Genomic DNA, 19520 nt, shown 5'->3' with positions numbered 1-19520 from the left:
CCTTGCAAAAAAATAAAGATTCATTCATATACAGGGTTATTCTTAGTGCAGCATAACCAGCAATGTTAAGATGTATACAATGATAAACAATGAAACCACTACAAATCTCTACCTAAAAGAAGGAAACAAAAACCAATATAGCGGTGCAAAGTTATGAGAGCATTAGAAATAGATACAAAGCTTATTGTTCTCACCAATATATATGGTGAAAGAAGCCTCTTGTGCCTAATCTTCAAAACAATGTTGAGATATGAGGGTAGACCATTTTAGATCTAGATGATGATGAAGGACCAAAGAAGTTGTTTAGGAAGATACTCTAGAAGCATCTAGTGCTTCAGATCTTGAGGTTTACACAGAGGTGTGAAGGTGATGTTGGGTCATCTATGGGGAAGGGAGGTTGGATCATCTATGGAGAAGGGAGGTTTCAAATCTCTGTTGCAATAGGTATTTGGAGGGAAAAGTGGACTTGAAGAAGAAAATGCAGGTTTCATAGCTAGAGAGGATAGAGGATAGAGGTAGTAGCCTTGGAGAGAGTAAACAAGAGAGAGCGGCTTGAAGAACGAGATGTACATCTCACAGCTGGAGGAGAGAGAGGATAGAGACAACAGCCTTACATAGAGTAAAGAAGAGAGAGAGTCTTGAAGAAGGAGATGCAGATCTCATAGTTGGAGGGGGGAGAGGAGAGAGATAGCAAACTTGGAGAGTAAAGAGGAGAGAGAGAAAATGTCAGCGCGTTTTTTGAAAGACCCCCTTTTTAGGAGGAAGGGGGGAGGAGTCAGCAGCCTCTAGAGAAAGAAAGAGTAGTGTTATCCCAAATTTTTGAAAAAAGGTTCGAGATCCAGTCCCTGCTTTCGTTTTAGTATGGGTCTAGCTAGTCTGGGAGAGGGTCTAGCTGTCACAGTGAGATTGGTAGTATTTTGGGAGTTTTTTTGAGTGAGGATGGAGCACTGTCCAATGTGGGTACGCTCCCACTCTTCAACAGATGCTTTACCCCTCTCGTGAAGAATCTGGAGGGTATATTGAGCAGTGTTATTTATTGGGCTTCCAAGACACTGCTTTGTTTGTGGTAGAGTAGATGGATGCACATGAAGAGTGGAGCTCTCGAGCGTCCAAAGCACACAAAAATAATGAAAATAACATACTACACACCATAAAACAATAGATCTGCATACCTGGCAAATTTTGCAAGCAAGAGAGAGTGAAAGAGCACGTGCAAGTGCACCTCCCAGAATGGAGTGCTACACAGGCACGTCGAGAGAGGAGAGGTAAGAAGAGAGAAGGACGACGCAAACATTGGGTGCAATCTCCCCACGTGCAAGAATGAACATTTTCCTCTTGCACGTATTTATTTATAGATTTCTTGAATGCTTAAAAATGGACAAAAACTGTCCACCCGGACATAATAGAACCATAGCTCATAAAGAGCACTTAAATAATTAAATTTCCATAAATGTGATATCCTTTCGCATGGCCCATAAATGTGATATCCTTTCAGCTACAATAAATTAGTATACATCAATTTCCATAAATGTGATATCCTTTCAGCTACAATAAATTAGTATACATCAATTTCCATCACACTTTCTCTCTCTAGTATAGTCGTTTGTAAAAATGCATATAACCCTTACACAATTCTTGAAGAACTTGTCGAGGTAGCATCAACATTTCGGAACCATGAGTTCCTGTAAATAACCTTTATATCATAATCTTAACTTTGGCCCTTCCACTCTATCTTATCTTCTCTTACTAGAATGGCAATTCTAGCGAGATAAAATCATTTAAGTAGACCAAAAGTTAAATTTTGTGACTGAGAGAGAGAGAGAGAGAGAGAGAGAGAGAGAGAGAGAGAGAGACTCTAGCTCCTCCTCCTCTTCTTCCTCCTCCTTCAAGAACACACCAAGCTCCTCCTCCAAAACTCAATATTGAATATTGAATTTTCTATGTCTAGGAGCACTTTTATCGAGAACACATGAACGCTCACTTACATGCTTTGAGAAACATTCACGGTACTATGATTGTTCCCTTATTTTTGTGGGAAAAGCCCCTTGTTACAGGGAGCACCAAGTTTAAGGGCTTGGTCATGTTCATGACCCCTCAAGTGTCAACACCCCAAGTTCCCAACACAAGAGCATTTCCCTCCACCCCCGCGACTAAATGGCACGGGGTCTTGAATGAAGACCTTGCCATGGGATCAAGGACGGACGACAGACAAGGGGATCTCATGGCGATCAGACAGTAATTAAAAAAAAAACAACGGCGGATCACCCCCAGGGATTCAAACTCAGACATGCACTATGGCAGGCTCGTGAGCTAACCGGACGCACGCGTTCATTTCGTTGAAGTGGATGCGTGTTCACATGTATTTATGCTTGTTTGAGTTTACACCTCGGATGTCCGAGTCCCCCCCCCCGCCCCCCCCCCCAAACACACACACACACACACACAAAAAGCCAAAGTACACAAAATTGAAGCATTTTTTGCCATATTTGTGCTATTTCAAACCCGATCAAGCCCTTGAAACAATTAACTTAGCCTCAAACATAAAATCTATCCACCTTTCATCAATTTTGGCATACATATCAACAATTCGTCCGCTTATTGTTGTATTTGTCATACATATCAACCAATGTACCATATCAAACCTATCAACTCAATTATTCCAATCGTAAACCCGATCAAAATTACAACTCGATTCCCGATACCAACCATAGTCCAAGCAAAAGCTATAATGGAACTTGTACTTCGCGTGTCATCCCTTGCACACAAATTGGCACGACAATGTTCGTTAAGAATTGATTTATTATTGTCTCATGGACAAGCCATATCTCATAGAAGAAACATTAATAAGGCTAAGCACACATTTTTACTACGACGACACCCTTGATGCACATGGAAGTATATGTATCTTAGACTCTTTGTGCTTCAAGGAATTAGGCTCTTAATGTATAGAAACTAAAAATGTGTAAGCTTGAGGGGATGAAAGCAAAGGAGAACAGCAATCTGCTAGCAAAGACACATGAAGTCGAAGCTTCTCTCAATGAGATTGTCAAGGCATCTCAGAAAGAAGCTCATGAGGCCGCACATAAGAAGATCGACAATGAAATACAAACAACCTTACAAGAATGTAGGTTGTAAGATTCCCTTGCTCTCAAGATCAGGATTGGAAGACCATGGTGCACCGAGGAGGACACACTTGAAGAAGCTATTGCCAAGCTCAATGACATTCTTCAACCAATTAACATGGAGCCTGATATTGTCCCGTGGATCAACAACATGCATAGACGTGTGACCCCTGGTCAATGCATCCTCCCTTTCAAGAACAAAGAAGAACGGACGAGCCTACTACGACAATCCTACCACCTTAAGGGAACAAAGCTTTGGATCGCCGAGGAACTGACCACAAATCAACTCAAGCTTAAAGCAAGCAAGCTCAAGAAGATGCACGAAGCCTGTAAACAAGGAAATGGACAGTCTACCATAGCAGTAAAGCAATCATCCAAGAGTTTTGAACTCCCAAGCCAGATCTCCCTTCACCTGATCCCCCTTAAGATTTTGTTTCTCGTATGCAAGGTCATGTAGAACATCCTTGGTAGATGCAACAACAAAGTTCAATTATGGATTGAGACTATTAAAATAATGGGTATTACAATGCTTTTGCTTCCATTGATGAGCAAGACATAAGAATCCGACTAACTTGCTACATCCTTCACAACTACTTCCCTTCTCAAGCATGCCCTCAAAAGCTGCATATGCTCGAAACAGTCAAGAGCTTATTGACCTCGTCATATCTTATGATCAAAGCATTTGAAGAGACAATGTCACGAGTAGGCCTTGATCCCTCATCTTCTTCATGCACTCGTGTGTAGCCCTTGAACGCCATGCCACCGTTGGCCCATGCTATCACAAAACATATTATTGTGACTAGATACACATGAACTTCCTCTTCTTGAAAACCCTACATAAGTCACTACTTCTTGAATGATCCCTTCTTTAAAACATTGTCTTTATGCTTGCAACTTATGTTTGTAACCAATGTACACACTATACTAAATTTGTGAGAAGTGAGTTTCACAATTTTGTTTGGGTAACAACACCACAGTTGACATCATGTCCATAGACCACCACCCAATACAATATAGCCTTCGAGCAACGCCTGTCTTGAGATATTTATCTTGCGCAATTGTTGCTTCAACATTCCTAATATCGAAATATCATGGTTTGCTTTCCCTCATAGATAAATTGCACCACAACATGAGATGCACTTATAGATTTGAAAATACATCTTCATTCTACATTTCTCAAGGTTGCACTCACCAACACCACACTCTCCTCTTGCTCGGCTTCTACTCGTGCTCTATATATTACCGATGTGACGTCCATGGTCTTCCTGATGCTTTTGAGGGAGGCTCTGCTCTTGCTCGACTTCTACTAGTGCTCTGTATATTACCAGCGTGACGTGAGCGATCGCCGTGGTGTTTTTGTGCCTTGCTATTATATTTACTAGCTAGTTAGAGCACTTAATTTTGCAACCATGTGAAATGTCCAACATTTTTTGAAATGGGCTCATAAAAATCATGAAATAAATAAAACAAGATTCCTTGCATGAGTTTGCACAACCCTCACCAATTTTTATAATAAGTGGAACATACCATGACCAACAATAGTATGAAATTTCAAAGCATTCATTTGTTGCACTCTGCTGCAAAAGTTGATTTTTGGAGCATTTTCGTGTACCAACGGATTTGAAATCTCTATCACTCTTTGCCATGTCTTTACTTGTAAAATAGAGCAAGAACACTACTAGGACAATTCCAAAATTGAAAGGACATATAACAACTTTTCCTTGAGAGCAACATGCCATTAACAATGCATATCATAAGTGTACTAGATTCCTGCACTTTAAGATTGAAAACCTTATTATCATAAATACATGACCGCGGCGTATGTCTCATGTAAAGAATCACAAGCATTACTCTATGAAAGAGAAAAGTTCAGAAAGGAAGAGAAAGCCTATCTAACGATTCTCAAATCCCCATATAAAAAGGAAGTTAGGTTGAGAGATTATAGCTATGAAGCTTCTTGTTTACCAAAGACTCTGAAATCCCTAAAAGAGGATATTGGAAAGAGGTTATGAGGTAATTCAATCAGATGATGTGATCCACAAAGGTAGAGAAACACTAGAGAACTCCACCAAAGGCCCCTCACCCTCCGCAAACAATAAAATGCCATCCAAAAGGACTGGATATGGTGACCGACGCTGTGAGCTCCTCCACTTTTGAATAGCTCCTCATCCTCCTCTCTAATTTTGTTCTCCCCCACCTCATATTGGCCTTACTCATGTATCCCGGGCTCGTGCATGCAGAGAGAGAGAGAGAGAGAGAGAGAGAGAGAGATTATATTAACCTCTTCAAAAACAAAAAGACCTATGGGACCAAATAGTTAGAATTGGTGAATCTGATATCATGTCTAAGTACGAAAATTACAAAGTTACAATGAACTAACACTAAAACTAAAACACTAAGGAGGAAGGAAATAAATCTGAAGTTGATTCAGGATTGAGACGAGATACAGGGGGGGGGGTTTCAAATAAAATCTCTCATCCGTCGCTGTCGAATCTCATCAACCTCCTCCATGGTCAGTACTCTAGTTGAGAGAGAGAGAGAGAGAGAGAGAGAGAGAGAGAGAGAGAGAGAGATTGATTGATTGATTGATTTTTACATCACAAGAACAATCCCAAGAGACCTCAAAGATCTATCCACAAAGATCAATCCAACGAATCTTGAACTCAAGAGATGATACTCCACAGGATATTGGGATAAGCAATCTGCCATACTTGAATGACAAAAAGGTTATTCAAGTTTCCTCTTCTTATTCTCACACGAAAACACACGCACGCGCGTGCGCGCGAGAGAGAGAGAGAGAGAGAGAGAGAGAGAGAGAGAGAGAGAGAGAGAGAGAGAGAATGAAATGAAATGTTATATTAACGTCTTCAAAAGGCCAAAGTGACCTATGAGACCAGAAAGTTACAATGTGGTGGATCTGATACAAAGTCAGAGTCAGAGTAACAAGATGACAACAATGACAAAAATGAAATGACAAATGTCACAATAAAATACTATGGAATCCTAAACTACTAGGTGTGAACAACAGCTAGCTGGGATAGCTAGATCACAAGAGATCCAGCATCGTCGCTAGCGGATCTCATCAATCTCCTCCATGGTCAGTAGTCTAACCGGGCGTCGTGCATGTCGAGCCAAAGTGATCTGAATCCTCTGATGCAACCTCCGCCGATGCTGTGTAGTCCTCCGCAGTCGTGGGCGTTTGGATCTTCCCAGCTCAGTCGCTCGGTCGATCAGTGTGCCTCTGGTGTGAGACGACGAGCTCTGTTGTGGTAGTAACTCCTCCCGGTGTCCAGTGGTAGCTCTAAAGAAATCTGTGATCTGTCTCTGGGACTTGCTAGCCTCTCCTCTCATCAGGCTCTCTCTGTGTCTGCGTAGCTCGAGCAAAAACAAACCCAAGCATCTCTGATCCTCGTACTACATGACTCTGGAGAATGGTCCAAAGCCCTCTCTGAACAAGCAATGGAAGCGGCCTCGTATCTCGAAGTGGACGGGGCAGTGGCATGTGTAGAGCAACTCTGTCTCAGGCTCGATGTCACACAGGGGGCATGTCCTGGCCTCTGCTGGTACTCCGCTGTATCTCCCAGTCTCGATCCGCAGCTGGTGTGAAGATGTACGTATCTGGCCGATAGCACATCGTATCCCATGAGACAAGTGGGTGTCCATGTATCTGGGCCTCGTCACAAAACCATCAACTGTAAGCTGGAGGAGATGCTCTCTTTAGAAAGCCATTTTCGTGCCCAGCTCCTGTGATGGCTGTATCCATGTCCTCCTGGTGTCTAGCTGAGTCAAGTCCTTGCGGATGAGCCTGGTGACCTCGGACTGTGTAAGAGTCAATCAAGTCCTCGCGGATGAGCCTGGTGACCTCGGACTGTGTAAGAGTCAGAGAGGGTGCATCCAGTGAGTACTGGAAGGGAGGCAATCTGTCTATGCTGAACCCATGCCCCTGAAACCATGATGTCATCTCCCCGTACCAGCATGTTGTATCTCCCTGCATGGCTAACTGTCGAGAGGACTGAAGTGCAAGGCGGGCATAGCTGTCTCTGGGAAGTTCCCACATGCGGTGTATGAAGGAGACCGATCTGATGAGCGCCTCAACCAGTAGTGGTGGGGCAGCTAGCTCTGCTCGCACAATAGCACGTGGTACCGAGGCCTTGGCTCTAATGAGCTACGAGATCATAGAGACTAGAGGCTTCTCCATGTCCCCCCATCCATCACTACGGCCTGTCCTCCCGTGATGATCTAATGATGGTCCCCAAATCTCAGCTCCATAAAACAATGCAGAAGCCAAAGCTTCGTCCGAGGCTCCTGAAACTGAACCTGTGAACACATCCTTTCCAATCTACCCAATGCTACATGGGCTGTGGTCAGTCTAGTCTCTGCTGCCCTCAATGAAAATGCTGGCCCACTAAAAACCACTCCGAGGTAAGTGTACACATCTGTATACTCCACAGTCTCCTAGCCGTATGTGAATGCTGGCGCTGACCTCCTGATCCAGTGTGGGGTGGTATTAAATACCATGACCTTGGTTTTACCAAGGTTGACGAACAAACCACTTTCCTGAGCAAACCTATTCAAAGCATCCAAATGACGTTGCATCCCCTCCAAAGAGTCGGAGATCAACACAATATCATCAGCATATAACAATAATGGAAGCCGTGTCCCTGCCAACTGTGCACCTCTATCACCATCTCTCTCAATGTAGTCAGAAACCTCATCCACATACATACCAAATAGAGTAGGAGAGAGCGGGCAACCCTGCTTCACCCCAATAGTGGAGTGAATCGGTGTGGATAGACCCTCTGAGGTACGTACCTGCCCCACTCGTGACCTGTACAATGCCGTGACCCCCCAAATGAGCTCTGTGGGTACTCCCAACTGCTGTAATCTGCGCATCAATCTAGCTCTAGGCGTTGTGTCAAATGCTTTGCGGAAGTCCACAAAGCTACAATAGATCCATCTCCCACGCGATCTACCCTCCTCAATGATGGCTCTGAGTGTCAAGATATGGTCAAGAGTAGAAAAACCCCTCCTGAACCCTGCCTGCCCGGCTGCGCTTATCCCCTCCCTTTTTGCCCATCTGCTCAGCTGCTGCTCAAGAATAGATGTGTACAACCGTGCCAAAGAGAGAGAGAGAGAGAGAGAGAGAGAGAGAGAGAGAGAGAGAGAGAACCTCACTCCCTTCCAAAATGATTCTATACTGGACGTCCATGTACTGCTGCTCATTTTTGGCATGCTCCCGTTTTGATGTATAGATATTTTTTTAACATATTTGAAGCAACCAACAGTTCAAGCTTAGAATTATGAATCCGCATCTTTGCAAAAGGTAAATTATATATACACAGTGGAAAAAAAGTAAAGCAGCGCAAGGAATCTCTTGTTATTTCAAAGTTTGTGGTATCTTAAAATAGCTTACACCAAGTGGGCATGGGCCAGTCTAGAAGCCAAATTAACCAACCCTTTCAAACAGAATTCCTTGAGAGAAAGCAGAGGATAACACCAGAGCAATATGTGAACTCAAGTTGGGAAGAAGCCTTTTAAGAGAAGTCCATTGAGAAAGGTAATAACAGTCTCATGATAACAATAGGATTATCACAGAACAAACTGTTGAAGGAAAAACCATCATCACATTAACAAAGCCACATCCAAAACAATGAGCCACAAAACCTTGACTACTAGATTCCAACAGAGGCAGCCATCGCTCTCTTAGCTATGGCAATCCTTTTCATTAACAATTTACTGTCCTTTTCTGCTTCTCTCTTGATCAAATGTTGGTGAATAAACACCGAGAGCTTGAGACGTAAACCTTCCAGCTCTTGAGCAGAAGCTATCCTCATAAAAGCATTCCTCACCACCTCATCATTATAAGCAGTCAAGAGAACCTTCAGAGTAATACAATAGAAAAGTACAGCTTTTGGGGTCATAGTCTTTGAATCTGTAAACTCCACAACTTTTAAGACTGAAATCGAAAGTGAAAATGTGCCTATTAAGTCTGCAAGAAGACGGGCTAGATTTGCAAGTCTGCGAGTCTCCATGGAGCCAAGCTGTTTGAAATGGTCCCATAAACAATACTGATCATCCAAAACAAAAACACCACAAGAATCATTCTCAAAATATTAACACGGGGATAGTCACTTTGCTCGATATCAGTGCAAGAAAACCAAAAATTTGGCTGAACAAGAAACTTCAAAATTATGCAGCCAATGATGTTAAACAACATAAATTTTACTACAAACATTCCAAAAACAGTTGAAGGGACATAGTGTGGAGAATCAATTACTCCAAGTAAATCTGAAAGGTGACAGCACAATAATTTTTGCCTCTCCAATTCTGTGTTTCCATAACGTAGCCAGTTTCTATTTTTCCACATGGTGTCGAATCGATATCATATCGCTCGTGGGTAAGTATTTGGCAGCAACTTTGTGGTTGCCTTTCTTCATGCCACGTGCTCCCTTCCTTGGCCGTTCATCACCCTTGGCAGTAGGAAAGTCAAAGGAAAAAAATCAATAACTGACAGCTCTGCAAATTATGTCTATCACTTTCGCATTGGACCAGAGCATTGGCTGGCTGATAAGGCCAACAAGGCTTTGCGGGTCAAACAATCTGCTGCTTGGAGGAGAGAAGTAATGTTTTTGAGGCTGGCATACACAATTTCCTTGGAAGGAAAAGGCATTTCTTCTGCAGGCTACGGTGGGAGGGCTTGCATTGGTAGCGAGCCTGCACCATCGTCATCTTCCTCTGGTATGTGTTTCTTTTGCACCACTCACAGAGAAGACACATCCATTCAATACTTGTCCTCTTGCCAAGAAGATACAGGCCTTCGTTTTGAGGTATTTTTCTGTATCTCCACTCACCACTACTAGGGTCATTTCTGTGACAAATGCATGACTTTGGAAGGATGGTATCTTGGCCTGATTCTCTAGCATTTTTGTTTTGCCGTCTTCACTATATGTCCGAAATTCGTCTTCTCGCCTTTGCAAATAGTTGTTTCACTTGACCACATACATTTCTTTTTCGTAATCAATATGATTAGAGAGAGAGAGAGAGAGAGAGAGAGAGAGAGAGAGAGAGAGAGAGAGAGAGAGAGAGAGAGAGAGAGAGAGAAGAAGAAGAGGAGAAATTTAACGTCGTAGGAAGCTATCCCAAGAGACCTCAAAGAGACAGAGATTGAATGAAACGAAATGTTATCTTAACGTCTTCAAAAGGCCGAAATGACCAATAGGTTGCATCCCTGTGTGACTCTAGTACGATGTCTGGGGAACATAAAAATAAAAATTAATGAGGATACCTAGAGTGGGTAGGTATGTGAGCTACCCTAAATCCTCATCATCAGCATCATTAGCATCACATAATACATCCTACCTAGAGTGGGTAGGTATGTGAGCTACCCTAAATCCTCATCATCAGCATCATTAGAATCACATAATACATCCTCTCAAAACATATGGGGAGGAGGGCTAATGAGGTCTACAATGGAGAAGCATATAATGGTGATCATCCCACGAACTTTCTCATGGGTCTCTACAATATGGCCTCAATGTCCTCCATGGTCAGCTCCCTAGGGGGGTGTGCTCGAGTTGCTCAATGATGCTCCATAACCTCTGATGTAGCCCTCGTCTACGATGTGAAGATCCTCACATCCTTGGGGATTGTGAGCGGCCCAGCTGGATGGCTCGATCATGACGAATGTCCCGATGAGGGTGTGACTGGGTAACCTGTAGTGGGCCATCTGGAGTAGTCACTCTGTAAAAAATAGTGATTTGACTCTCTCCTCTGTGTGTAGGTCCTTTGCTCATAAGCATAGTCTCTCTGAATCTACGGATCTCCAGCACACACATGAGCGTATGCATGCATGTATCTATGGTTGTGTACATATGATGTATGCATGCATGTACATATGTGTGTATAGTATATACATGCATGTAAGTGTTGTGGGCTCTCTCTCTCTCTCTCTCTCTCTGAACAACCGCCCCTCCCCAACCCCCCCGACCCATGCCCACATACATGTGTCTTTTTCACCATTGAGATGGTGAAGAAAGCTATTGACAAGATGAAGACTGGGAGAGCATATGATCATGAGGGCCTAGTAGCTGAGCATTTCATACATGCCAAAGACCTACTAGCAGAGCTTCTAGCGGTTATGTTTAACCGTGCCATGTGTGATGGCCTACCGGACACCTGGAGCCTATCTACGATAGTACCTATCTTCAAATCAGGAGACCCCATGGAGCCTGGGAATTATCGCACTATTATGATCGGGCACACACTGGCACGTTTGTATGCATCCATTCTTGAGCAATAGCTGAGTAGATGGGCAGAGAGGGAAGGAATGCGTGAAACTGGGCAGGCAGGATTCAGGAGAGGCTTCTCTACTCTTGACCATATCCTAACACTCAGGGCCATCATCGAGGAAGGCAGATCTCATGGGAGACGAATCTATTGTAGCTTTGTGGACTTCCGCAAAGCTTTCGACACGGTACCCAGAGCTAGATTGATGCGCAGATTACAGGAAATGGGAGTACCCACAGAGCTCATTTGGGGGATCATGGCATTATACAGATCAATAGTAGGGCATGTACGCACCCCGGAGGGACTCTCAATACCGGTTCACTCCACTATTGGGGTGAAGCAGGGTTGCCCACTCTCTCCTACTCTTTTCGGTATGTATGTGGATGAGGTTTCTGACTACATTGACAAGGACGGGGATAAAGGTGCACAGTTGGCAGGGACATGGATTCCACTTTTGTTATATGCGGACGATATTGTGTTGATCTCCAAATCCCCAGAGGGAATGCAACGCCAACTGGATGCTCTGCATACGTTTGCCCACGAAAGTGGTTTGTCTGTCAACCTTGGTAAAACCAAGGTTATGGTGTTTAATACCACCCCACAATGGATCAGGAGATCAGCACCTACATTCACATACGGCCATGAGACTGTGGAGTACACAGACGCTTACACTTACCTTGGAGTGGTTTTTATTGGACCCACATTCTCACTCAGAAGAGCAGCAGAGACCAGACTGACCAGAGCCCACGCAGCATTGGGTAGATTGGAGAGGATGTGTTCGCAGGTTCAGGTTCAGGAACCCCGGACGAAGCTCTGGCTCTGTGACACCTTGGTGGCCTCAACATTGCTCTATGGGGCTGAGATATGGGGACCTTCATTGGATCACCACGGGAGGACGGGTCGCACAGACGGATGGGGGAACACGGAGAAGCCTCTTGTCTCTATGATCTCGCGGCTCATTAGAGCCAAGGCATCAGTACCACGGGCCATTATTCGTGCAGAGCTGGCGGCCCCCCAACTAGTGGTAGAGGCGCTCACCAGATCAGTCTCCTTCATAAACCGCACATGGGAACTTCCCAAAGACAGATATGCTCGCATGGCACTTGAGTCCTCCCGACAGTTAGCCATACAAGGAGATACAACATGCTGGTATGGGGAGATGACATCATGGTTTCAAGCGCATGGGTTCAGCATAGACAGGCTGCCACCATTCCAGTATGCATTGGATGCACCATCTCTCATTCTTACATAGTCAGAGATCACCAAGCTCATTCGCCAAGACCTGACCCAGCTAGACACCAGGAGGACATGGATACAACCAGCACAAGAATTGGGCACGAAGATGGCTTTCTATAGAGACCACCTTCTCCAGCTTAAGGAAGATGGTTTTGTGATGAGACCCAGATACATGGATACCCACCTGTCTCATGGGATACGGTGTGCTATTGGCCAGTTACGCACATCGTCTCACCAGCTGCAGATTGAAACCGGGAGATATAGCGGAGTACCAGCAGAGGCCAGGACATGCCCCTTGTGTGACATGTAACCTGAGACAGAGCTGCATTATACATGCCGCTGCCCCGTCTACTACGAGATACGAGGCCGCTTCCATTGCTTGTTCAGCGAGGGTTTTGGACCACTTTCAAGAGTAATGGGATACGAAGATCAAAGATGCCTGGGTCTGTTCTTGCTCGAGCTGCGCAGACACAGAGAGAGCCTGATGAATGACGAGGCTAACCAGTCTCAAAGACGGATTACAGACTTCTTCAGAGCAGACACGGGACAACCGCAAGAGCCACTCCCACTGCAGAGCTCCCCCCCCCCCCCCCCCCCCCCCCCCCCCCCCCCCCCCCGCCCCCCCCCTTGTCTCACACCAGAGGCACATTGATTGACCGAGCGATTGAACTGGGGAAATCCAGGCGCCCACGACTGCGCAGGACTACACAGCATCGACGGAGGCTACGTCAAAAGATTCAGAGCACGCTGGCCAGGCATGCACAACGCCCGGTCAGACTACTAACCATGGAGGAAATTGATGAGATCCGCGAACGACCGATGCTAGATCTTTTGTGATTCAGCTATCCCAACTAGCCACCCATTCTTGCTCAGTTTTTCGGCTTAGCTCACATCGACCTATCTAGAATCCCATAATATATATCTTTGTTTTCTACTGTTGATTAAGTTATTTTGTTACTCTGACTTTGTATCAGATCCACCACCTTGTAACTTTCTGGTCTCATAGGTCACTATGGCCTTTTGAAGACGTTAATATAACATTTCATTTCATTTCATCTCTCTCTCTCTCTCTCTCTCTCTCTCTCTCTCTCTCTCTCTCTCTCTCTCTCTCTCTCTCTCTCTCTCTCTCTCTCTCTCTCTCTCTCTCTCTCTAATTGACCGAGCGATTGAACTGGGAAATCCAGGTGCCCGCGACTGCAAAGAACTACACAGCATCGACGGAGGCTACGACAGAAAATTCGGAGCACGTTGGCCAGGCATGCAAGACACCCGGTCAGACTACTAACCATGAAGGAAATTGATGAGATTCGCCAACGACCAATGCTAGATCTCTTGTGATTCAGCTATCCCAACAAGCCGCCCATTTTTTGCTTAGTTTTTGATTGGCTCACATCGACCAACTTAGGACCCCATAGTATATATCTTTGCTTTGTACTATTGTTAGGTTATTTTGTTACACTGACTTTGTATCAGATCCACCACTTTGTAACTTTCGGGTCTCATAGGTCACTATGGCCTTTTGAAGACATTAATATAACATTTCATTTCATTTAATTTCTCTCTCTCTCTCTCGCGCGCGCATTCTACCCGCGGGAGAAGCAGAGCACTGCCACATAGTTGTACTTGGTGAAAGCCAAAAGGGGCGCCACAGTTTGGGGCCACTGCCGTCTGGGAGTGGAACTCCACCATTCTGTGTATCGTACGGATTCTCTCTCTTTCATTTCCGTTGTTTTGAAGCACCCAAGTCTATTGCGTCTGTTCCTTTCATTTCTGTTACTTATTGAAATGATGAACAATAGGTAATTGTCAAAAGTCAGAATCTACATTTTGACTTTTCATGCTATCAACAAATACTCCTTGAATGGAGATTGTAGACCTTGATTGAAGCGACGAGATTTCTCTTTTGCGACTTAATGCATTTGCAACTGGGTTAGCTTTCCTCCTAGAGCATATTCAATCAAACCACCGGATCGCTCAAAAAACTCTCACCACCTGGCTTGATAGTCACTCCAATGTGCACTAGGCATAGACTCAAGCCACTTGAGGGCTTGATGATCACTACAAGCCACAAACTTTGTACCGTATAAAGAACGCTTCGAATGCTTTAGAGAATGAATGACAGTGAGAAGTTCCTTATGATATCATATCGCTCGTGGGTAAGTATTTGGCAGCAACTTTGTGGTTGCCTTTCTTCATGCCACATGCTCCCTTCCTTGGCTGTTCATCACCCTTGGCAGGAGGAAAGTCAAAGGAAAAAAATCGATAACTGACAGCTCTGCAAATTATGTCTATCACTTTCGCATTGGACCAGAGCATTGGCTGGCTGATAAGGCCAACAAGGCTTTGCGGGTCAAACAATCTGCTGCTTGGAGGAGAGAAGTAATGTTTTTGAGGCTGGCATACACAATTTCCTTGGAAGGAAAAGGCATTTCTTCTGCAGGCTACGGTGGGAGGGCTTGCATTGGTAGCGAGCCTGCACCATCGTCATCTTCCTCTGGTATGTGTTTCTTTTGCACCACTCACAGAGAAGACACATCCATTCAATACTTGTCCTCTTGCCAAGAAGATACAGACCTTCGTTTTGAGGTATTTTTCTGTATCTTCACTCACCACTACTAGGGTCATTTCTGTGACAAATGCATGACTTTGGAAGGATGGTATCTTGGCCTCAACATTCATTGCCTGATTCTCTAGCATTTTCATTTTGCCGTCTTCACTATATGTTTAAAATTCGTCTTCTCGCCTTTGCAGATAGTTGTTTCACTTGACCACATACATTTTTTTTTCGTAATCAATATGATTACACATTGAGAGAGAGAGAGAGAGAGAGAGAGAGAGAGAGGAGGGAAGAAGAAGAAGAAGAGAAATTTAACGTCGTAGGAAGCTATCCCAAGAGACCTCAAAGAGAGAGAGATTGAATGAAACGAAATGTTATCTTAACGTCTTCAAAAGGCCGAAATGACCAATAAGACCAATAGGTTGCATCCTTGGGTGACTCTAGTACGATGTCTGGGGAACATAAAATTAAAAATTAATGAGGATACCTAGAGTGGGTAGGTATGTGAGCTACCCTAAATCCTCATCATCAGCATCATTAGCATCATTAGCATCACATAATACATCCTCTCAAAACATATGGGGAGGAGGGCTAATGAAGTCTACAATGGAGAAAGCATATAATGGTGATCATCCCACGAACTCTCTCATGGGTCTCTATAGTATGGCCTCAATGTCCTCCATGGTAAGCTCTCTAGGGGGGTGTGCTCGATGTCGCTCAATGATGCTCCATAACCTCTGATGTAGCCCTCGTCTACGCTGTGAAGATCCTCACATCCTTGGGGATTGTGAGCGGCCCAGCTGGATGGCTCGATCATGACGAATGTCCCGATGAGGGTGTGACAGGGTAACCTGTAGTGGGCCATCTGGAGTAGTCACTCTGTAAAAAATAGTGATCAGCCTCTCTCCTCTATGTGTAGGTCCTTTGCTCATAAGCATAGTCTCTCTAAATCTACGGATCTCCAGCACACACATGAGCGTATGCATGCATGTATCTATGGTTGTGTACATATGATGTATGCATGCATGTACATATGTGTGTATAGTATATACATGCATGTAAGTGTTGTGGGCCCTCTCTCTCTCTCTCTCTCTCTCTCTCTCTCTCTCTCTCTCTCTCTCTCTCTCTCGCGCATTCTACCCCCAGGAGAAGCAGAGCACTGCCACATAGTTGTACTTGGTGAAAGCAATATAAAGAAATACCGAAAGGGGCACCACAGTTTGGGGCCACTGCCGTTTGGGAGTGGAACTCTGCCATTCTGTGTATCGTGCGGATTCTCTCTCTTTCATTTCCATTGTTTTGAAGCGCCCAAGTGTATTTAGTCTGTTCCTTTCAATCGGCACGTGGTGTCCTCACAATTGACTTTGACAAACCCTAGAGGGGATACTAGTGCTTAATGAAAAAACCTCCTACGTATTGTGCCGTCATTGTGGCCTACAAGGAATGAGCATGCAAAACTTACTGAAATGATGAACAATAGGTAATTGTCAAAAGTCAGAATCTACATACTGACTTTTCATGCATCAACAGATACTCCTTGAATGGAGATTGTAGACCTTGATTGAAGGGCCAAGTTGTCTTTTGCGACTTAACACATTTACAACTGGGTTAGCTTTCCTCCTAGAGCATATTCAATCAAACCACCGAATCGCTCAAAAAACTCTCACCACCTGGCTTGATAGTCACTCCAATGTGCACTAGGCATAGACTCAAGCCACAAACTTTGTACCGTATAAAAAAGGCTTCGAATGCTTTAGAGAATGAATGACAGTGAGAAGTTCCTTATCGTACACTAAGTAATTCTTTTCTACACTATTTAACTTTCTATTGAGAAAAGCAACTAGATGGCCATGTTGTTGCAGCACAGCTCCTATGGCAACATTACTCGCATCCGTCCATACCTCAAAGGGATATCTCAAGAGGCAAGGATGTGTGCAAAATCCTTTACATCCAAACTATATGCCTGACACAGACCTAAAAAAAAGCACACATATGTTGTTTTGAGTAAATCTCAATTACAAACCTGTTCTACTTTGGCGAGGTCTAGTGAGACACCATCTGCAAAGTGATCTAGCCCAGATAAGTTACCTCATTGAGAAAAAATTCCAACTTCTTAGCTGCAATGTACAGTTGGCACTCGTCTAAATAGGCTAAAACCTTCTCTACATGCCGCTCATGTTGTTCCCAAGACAAAGAGGAAATGAAAATTTCATCAACGAAAATGAATACACATATACCAGCCATGTCACGAAAAGTACCAACCATGAAACGATTAAAAGTACCCATAGCTCCTGTCAACCAAAAGGCATAACAACATACTCCCAACGCCCTCGCTGTGTCCTTAAGGCAGTCTTATGGATGTGGCCCTTGAATAGTCTTAGCTGATGGTATCCACTCTTGAGATCAACTTTGTTGAAAACCTTAGTCCCATTGAGCCTATCAAAGAGATACTCAATGTGAGGCATAGAGAACTTGTTCTTGACTGTCATCTTGTTGAATGCCCTATAATCTACACACAAACAAGAAGACCTATCTTTCTTGTAGACAAATACAATGGGAACAGCAAATGGACTTACACTAGATCATATAAATCCCCTTACCACCAGCTCGGTTAAATGGCGATCTGACTTCTCTTCTTGAGATTTGTTCAAGCGGAAAGAAGCCTTGCTGACGGGCTGCTCTCCCTTCCATGATGTTGATGCGATGATCCTCCGAACGCTCAGGAGGGAGAGTCGGTGGGAGATCATCTATTCGGAACAAATGCTCCTACAAACCTCACTATCGTGCTATAGTCTTGATGTAACAGGACGGCATCACATGCCAACTGAAAAGAACAGACTGTAACAGACTTTTAGCACTTCAAAACAGCTGAATTGAAAGAGACAGAGAGAGTGAAACCAGCCCGTAGACTCGCTAGAGGGCGACAGACTTTAGCTTTCACCCAATCTTTACACTGTTTAACTTTACAACACAAAGGAGCCCCTCTAACGCGTCTGCAGGCGAACAAAGTTGTGACTGGAATTCAACACTTCAAACAAACCACGGCTTGGTAGCTAGAGTGCTCCCAAGCAGATAGCAATATTCTGTAGGCCTGAAAGACTAGCGCCCCTTTCGGTATTTCTTTCTTCTTAATGCAAATAAACGATCCGACGCTTTCACCCGACTCTCACCAAACTGTCCGAACCTGCCCATGGCTGTAATTGAAGGTTTTTGACCCAATTTCGGCAACATAACAATGCAAAACCCCTGTAGGTCAAAAGTACACATCTAGGACACTTCCCCTTGCATTTTGGAAGCTTTTTGGTGAGCTACAGGTCAATTTCAGCATGCTGTAATTCCCTGTTTTGCCATCGTCAGGTACCCAAAGCCCTGTATAAGCATCCCAAGGCTTTCCCGAGGCTCCCCTGATGATTTCTTGCAGTTTAGGTGCGAAACCCTAAACCTACAGAAAAACACAACCAACACGTAATTTTCCAAGTCTCAAGGAAACCCTCCATATGGTTCTATTAAACATCATAGCAAGAGGTTCTGCAAGCATATCTTTGGCATGGATAAAGTGCTCTGCTACCAAACCATCATGATCATGTGCTCTTCCTGTCTTCATCTTGTTAATGGCTTTCCTTACCCTCTCAGCAGTAAAGAAAGTACATGTTTCTGGGTATGCCTCTAGAGGGTCAGGGAAAGGTGGCTGCCCCAATGCTATATAGAGAGATGTAGCATATTCCCCCCATGTCTCTGTGCTCATTGAAAAGCCTCCATGCCTCACTAGAGTCCTGACTCATAAACAGCTAATACAGATCACGCTCTAATTGAGATAGGTAAACCCTCTTCTTTCGTCGCACTAGACAGCGGAAGATAATCCGTGACTGTCTATGTGTAGTAGTACCCATGAGCACCTCTCTCTGTAATCTGATCCTCGTCTCTCTATACTCCTCATCATACCAATTGTCATGAGGCATGCTCCCAGATTGTCTGCGTGTAGGCTGGTTGTGGGGATATGCCTCTGATGCTGCATCATGTAGCGTCTCTGTCAGAATCTGGGTCAGCTCATCTAGTGGTCGTCCTGGCTCCTAAGTGTATAGCTGCCTGTATATCTCATCAGTGTACACGTGATCCGTCTCCCTCGTGAAGCTATACCGGAGGCCTCTCCCAATGGAGCTGTGTTGAACTGGAACGATAGAGTGAAAGACAAGATAGCATAATCGATTGCTACCCCAACCGGCCTACTTCCCACCACGAAATCCTGAAAGGAAGGAATGAGTCTTGGCGGAGCCATAACATAATCCACTGTACTAGCGCCATGCCGATGTGGAAAGCAT

General features: G+C 44.4%; 1 protein-coding gene across 8 annotated transcripts in view; it reads right to left on the bottom strand.

Annotated features, from left to right (window-relative positions):
- Positions 1 to 8726: 8726 nt before the first annotated feature.
- The window catches only part of LOC147457666 (MIF4G domain-containing protein / MA3 domain-containing protein), a 116523-nt gene continuing 105729 nt past the window's right edge, over positions 8727 to 19520 (bottom strand). For 7 of the 8 annotated variants that reach the window (XM_086512519.1, XM_086512520.1, XM_086512521.1 and 4 more), the window contains one exon: positions 8727 to 9190. In XM_086512519.1, the coding sequence (XP_086368645.1) occupies positions 8795 to 9190 (396 nt within the window). In that variant the 3' untranslated portion in view covers positions 8727 to 8794. Of the gene's footprint in view, positions 9191 to 9368; positions 9593 to 19520 lie in introns of those variants that run through there. The other variant, XM_086512522.1, reaches the window with a different exon arrangement.

The sequence above is a fragment of the Adiantum capillus-veneris genome, chromosome 5 (assembly GCF_014529385.1).
Source record: "Adiantum capillus-veneris isolate H3 chromosome 5, ASM1452938v2, whole genome shotgun sequence".
In the NCBI taxonomy this organism is placed as follows: Eukaryota; Viridiplantae; Streptophyta; class Polypodiopsida; order Polypodiales; family Pteridaceae; genus Adiantum; species Adiantum capillus-veneris.
The sequence above is the reverse complement of the archived record's forward strand: the minus strand, read 5'-3'. Positions and strand labels throughout refer to the sequence as shown.